Here is a 5,931-nt window from a genome sequence, read left to right as displayed (position 1 = left end):
ATTAATTTTATTCATTTAAAATAGGAAGAAAATATTATTATATTATAATAGAATTATTGAAAAACTAGCGCCGTACTAAACTTATAAACTTAACAAAAGTACACTGATTACTTTCCTTAATTTAGCGAGGCATACGCGTATTATCTTCGTTGCAGAGCAGTTTCAGCTTTTGGAGTATTCTAATGTTTTACACAGTGCAGTCGAAGAAACTTGAGAATAGTGATGTTTATCATGGAGCGTCACACTCCGAATAAACATCTGTGGATGTTTTACAGTGAATATATTGGATATACTGCAAGTTTCTTCGTATTTGCGATGGTTATTGTCCTCCGTATAATGTGTCATTGATATGTGTTGACGAGTCTTTGAGGATGGCGACAAAACTCCGTTCCAGAGGTGGCAATACTTGCAGGAAGGAAGGAACTTTCCGCAGAGCTCTACAGAGTTGCCAATTGTCTAAGTAGCTTCGCCCATCGGTAGTCAGAGTGCGTTTTTGTGTAAAAATATTGGCTATTAATAAGTGCGGCTTGTTATAGCTAATTCTTGTGTAATTTTTCTGCAGAATTGTTTGGTGAAGGTGATATGCAATAAGAGGAACCGGCACATTTTTATTATTTGAGTGCGCGTGTTTGCTTGATTGTTTATGTTTGTGTTTGTGTACTGTGGCCTGGACTGAAATTTGCGTTCTCGTGTAATATAATATAGGCAATGGAGCCAACATCACCTGAGTGCTATAAACAGGGGACGAGGAAACGTGTGTTAAAGGGCGGGGAAAGAAACATAATCTTAAATGTATATTCTTATTTTCGCTCACAAATAACAAACAATTCACCTACTTCCGTAAGAACTGCAGTAAAAATGACAGCTGATGCAACTGGTGTTAGCCCTTCCACAGTGTTTCAAATAAAAAAGGAATTTCTCGATAAGGAAGGCAAGTTAGACACCCCTAACAAGAAAAGACCAAGAGACCAGCGTAAAACACGGCTGGACAATTACGACAGTTTTGCTCGCGGAGCAATAAGAAGACATGTGCACGCTTTTTTCAAAGAAAATAAACTGCCAACGCTGAATAAAATTCTCCATGTCCTAAAAAAAGACGACCAACTTCCGTCGATATCGAGAAGTACACTATATCGTCTCTTAAAAGACGTTGGCTTCAAATTTGTTAAGCACAAAAGAGAGTCAATGCTAATTGACAGGGAAGATATTATAGCGTGGAGGCACAGATATCTTCGTGCAATTAGGCGTTTCAGAAACGAAGGCCGAAAGATCATATACACCGATGAAACTTGGGCAAACAGAGGCCATACCAAATCCAAGAGGTGGGTGGACTCCAAAGTTACGTCTGCGGCCCAAGCATGGAGTGAAGGTCTCTCGGTAGGAGCAAAAGCGCCCACGGGGAAGGGCGAGAGGGTGATATTGGTCCATGCTGGATCCGAAGATGGTTTTGTTCCGGGAGCAAAGTTGATTTTCCGGGGGAAAAGGGGGAACAAAAACAGCGATTATCATTCCGAAATGGATTCGCATGTGTTCGAACGTTATTTCACGGAAAGGCTGTTACCTAATATCCCCCCCAATTCTGTAATAGTGATGGATAATGCACCGTATCATAGTGTCAGGGCGGAGAAAATTCCCACAAAGAGCAGCACCAAAAAAGACATTCAAAATTGGTTTACTGAGAAAGGGATTTCGTGGGAAGCACACATGAACAAATTTGAATTGTGCGAAATTTTAGACAACGAGAAAATTAAATACATGAACAATTATAAATTGGACTTATTAGCTAAAGCTGCTGGTCACGAAGTTCTTCGCTTGCCCCCATACCACTGCGAGCTCAATCCCATAGAATACGTTTGGAGTTCCGTGAAGAACCACGTCGCCATGGAAAATGCTAAATTCAAATTGGACGAAGTAGAGCAGTTAATGGAAGAAGGAATAGAAAAAGTGAGCATTGAACAGTGGCGAAGAGATGTGGAGAAAGTAAAGCAAACCGAGGAAAGAATGTGGGAAGCTGATGGGCTGATTGAGCGTGTGCATGATACAGTTATCATTAATTTGGATACAGATAACGAAAGTAGTGAAGGAAGTGACAGTGACGACTTGGGAGTGTCAACATTAGCAGACGACGATTAAGAACTTCATTTTGGTGAGTACAATGTAGCTATTTATTTTTATTCTGCACATTTTATAATATATAAATAATTATGTCAACCGATACGCTCGCTAATAATACGTGCTGCCGGACACTAAATTAATGCAAGCTATAAAAATTTACAAAACTCTCCCACATCGATAATATCGCAAAGTTTTGGCTCAAATCAATAGACGTAATAACAAAAAACGAGGGAGGGTGATGCACAAGTTATGAGTCGAAGCAATAGGTTGAGTCTGCTTTAACTATTTATCGTCGTCGATACGTATATATGTTTTAACAAAGATTTTTGTTTGTCGATGTTATTATATCGCTATGGTGAAAATGATGAAATAGACGATAGGAAAGCATGAAAGTACTATTCATTGTTCTGTATTCATACACATCAGGGCAGGACCGAGGTGGGTGCGAGACCCAGGGCATGCAATATACGCAGGGCCTATAACCAAAATTTTCCAGGTCTGAGAAAATCTAACATTTTTTTCTCCCTAGTATGAAGTACAGGTGTCCTACATAATCGCAATACAAAAATTATCATAATTAATACAAAATTTATATGTATTTCGTATTATTACCTAAGCTGCAATAAACAGAACTTGTTGGAGGTTTAACCCAAAAATTATAGTGGACTAATTAAAGTTTCTAAATTATTGTTTCTATTCCTTTCAAAGGTGCCACTGGGGCGCAAAACTGGATGTGTTCAATAGCAAACTATTATTTTAACTATCCAAGTGACAATTTTTAATCATATTCAATAATATTCTCCAGCATGATTCTCCTTTGTTTACTTCTAGGGTCTTGTGTATAAAAATATTTCCACTCCATGATTTCATTCGACGTATAATTAAACGAATTCTGTATATTAACTACTTTTAGCTGAAATATTTGAACATGATTTTCATACAGTACTTAGTTTAGAATGTGATTTCAGTAATTTTGGATATTTTTAAGTATGTCAAAACCATGCACGTGAAGTTAGGAGAAATCGGGTTAATTTGTTAAATTGCAAGCACCAGTGTCCCATAAACTCGTAATAAACAGTGAGCAAACAAATATTTTACTTGGCGCGGGCCCCCATAAAGCGCGGAGCCTCGGGTGAGTGCCCGAGTTGCCCCTCCCAAGGGGTATCTCTTAATCATGTACCTTTACAATGCACCATACGGTACATGAAGGGGTATTGAAACTCTGCATTATAATCCTTAGACTCATTCTATTTATTATTATTTTAAATTGTAATAGCGCTTGATTTTAAAATGTGTTAATTACACTCTTATAAACAACAGATTGGGAGTTACACAAGATTACCATACGTTAGCATTGGTATTTAAACAAAATAAAGACGAGACTTTGAATGTTAGCAACTTGACTCGGTACTTGACGGCGGAATATAATCTTTCAAAAACTAATAAAGACATCAATTGACACTATAAATATTTACCGGTAACCTTCAGTAACTTTTTCGTGTTGTTTGCATGTGTGTGTGCGCGCGCGAGAGAGAGACAGAGATGTACTGAGTATAACTGATCTGTACTTAGCCAACTCTGAACGAGCTGAGTTAGCGGTTAAAATTACTGTCTTAATCAAAGTTATAAATAAAGAAAAAATATAAACAAAGTACAGTGTCTTCCTTTTTTTCTTCTTTCGGGGTATTGACGGTAGAAGTGACCGCGCTGCGGCAAAGCGGTAGGCGATGACGGCAACGTCGCAACTCTGATTGGCACCGTGTTCACAACTCCCCTCCAAGAAGCAGGATGCACGACGGAACTCGAAGTGCTCGGTTCCTACGCTGACACCAACTTTAGTTTAGTTTGTTTGCTACTAGATGGCTTTGATTAGGAAAAAGGTGAGTGGCTAGGAAGTACCGGAGGTCGGTGGCAAGCGAGCCTCCAGTGGGAACTTCACTTCGCACTGATTAGCGGAGGTTAAGGCACGTTGAGTTTCTTTGAGGGTAAAAAAGGGACATACCCGGAATGGATCAAAGACCAGGGGTAGCGGTTTTTGTAGTGGTTTTGTATTTAAGTTGTTTTATGTAAATATCTATATAGTGAGTGTATACGTAGTTGAGTTGGTTAAATAAAGTATCAGGAAGTTATTGGGACTTAGTAAGACTACATCATAATATAATGATTTAATTGTATAATTTGCTTTCTGTAAATTTGTTTCTTGGTTACTTCAATTATTGAATGTCAATTGGGGTTTACATTCTTTTCATTACCATTTATGATGTCTCAAATGCTTCTGGAAAACCTCTTTACAATCAAGCCATTCCGTATTCTTCCTCAAAACCTACAATTTTACGGCTTAAGCCTTCCACAGCCGTATTTAAGTTATATTTCTGCTAGGTAAATATACCAACTTTAGTTGCAAGCAAGGACGTATTTAGGGGGGTCCAGGGGGTCTGAACCCCCCCAACAAAAGATTTATCAAGTACTAAAATTACATAATGAAAAAATTTATTCGTTTAGCCGTTGTTATATAATTTCCTCTGAACTTAATGTAAGACAAAGATTATATTGGGATCATACGGCTTTGAATGACATTACAAAAAAAAATTATGTGCACTACTACTCAAAATAATATGCATAAAATATTAATCAGAAACTTACTTTTCTCCAACTACATGTAACATCATTTTCGATATTCGATAAATATTCAATTATTCATCTATTTGACATTAATTTCATTGCCATGCACTTGTTTTTATATAAATTATTCCGATCTTAACTATAGGTAAGCTATGTAATGAATATACGCTGTTATAGCTCTATTCTTATACGGTACATATCTTTTTACCTATTTACCTATTTGTGTAATAATATAATATTAATTTATGTATTGTTAGTAGTATTCATTTGATTTAATGTAACTATTTTAATTTAAACATTATTATTATTATTCCTGAGACACTTGGTTCAGGACCCCCCCCCCCCCCAAACATATTTCTAGATACGTGCCTGGTTGCAAGCCATGTGTTCTACTTTAAAGGATAATATTTCTTAAGTAAATAATTCTAAAGGACGTTCAATAAGAAGCTGGTCATAAGAGGTTTGAGGTAGTGTTGCCAACTTAGCTCTTTTGGAGCCAGATCTGGCTCTTTCGTGCACTCGTTTGCCTGTGAACTGGGGCGCCTGCTCCCGTGCCCCACTATGATGTCATCACTGGTTCCGGCCCACATAGACCAACTTTTTCCATGATTATGCATTTTGCACAGTGACGCGATATTGTTATATTGGCTGCGTCGCCCCATCCCTTCTTATATCCCCAGCTACTTTTTTATAGCGCCGTGTTGACGTGAAATTGACATAATAGTATTGTTATCAGGGAATCCTCTATTATAGATTTCGTACGACCATGAGATGGGTGATGCCGCCAGATTTAGATGGCAAAAACTAAGAATAAATTTAGAGTTAACGATAATAGCAGCGCCCCACCCCTTTGACAACTAACATTACTCTAGGAAGCACTTCGTAAATCTAGCTCCTTGAAAGTCAGTTTTAACTAAACTTAAAGTGAAATGTAGCTCTTTTATGTGCATTAGGTTTGGCAACACTGGCAGGATGGCCGTAGGAGGCAAGCAAAAATTCATTGTGTTGATGGGAGTATCATTTGATTTGTTCTCTTGGAAATATCAAGCTTCCGATGGAATAGAAAATGATATCAACTGAAAGAGGGCAGTTTGAAGAATTGATTGCCCAGCAGAAAAGTCGAAACTCCATTTGATTATCCGTAACTTGATGTTGAAGTTGATTCCCCATAAGGAATACATGGGATTCCGAAAA

The 5,931-nt window shown here is 37.8% G+C and overlaps 1 protein-coding gene across 1 annotated transcript; it reads left to right on the top strand.

Moving 5' to 3' along the window:
* Positions 1-858: 858 nt before the first annotated feature.
* Positions 859-2,133, top strand: LOC145999158 (uncharacterized). The gene has a single exon (XM_083136091.1). The coding sequence runs from the start codon at positions 859-861 to the stop codon at positions 2,131-2,133; it is 1,275 nt and encodes a 424-aa protein (XP_082992217.1).
* Positions 2,134-5,931: the final 3,798 nt, after the last annotated feature.

This window comes from Lepisma saccharinum, chromosome 15 (assembly GCF_977018435.1).
Source record: "Lepisma saccharinum chromosome 15, izLepSacc3.1, whole genome shotgun sequence".
NCBI classification, from domain to species: domain Eukaryota; kingdom Metazoa; phylum Arthropoda; class Insecta; order Zygentoma; family Lepismatidae; genus Lepisma; species Lepisma saccharinum.
This window is presented reverse-complemented; position numbering and strand designations above follow the sequence as displayed.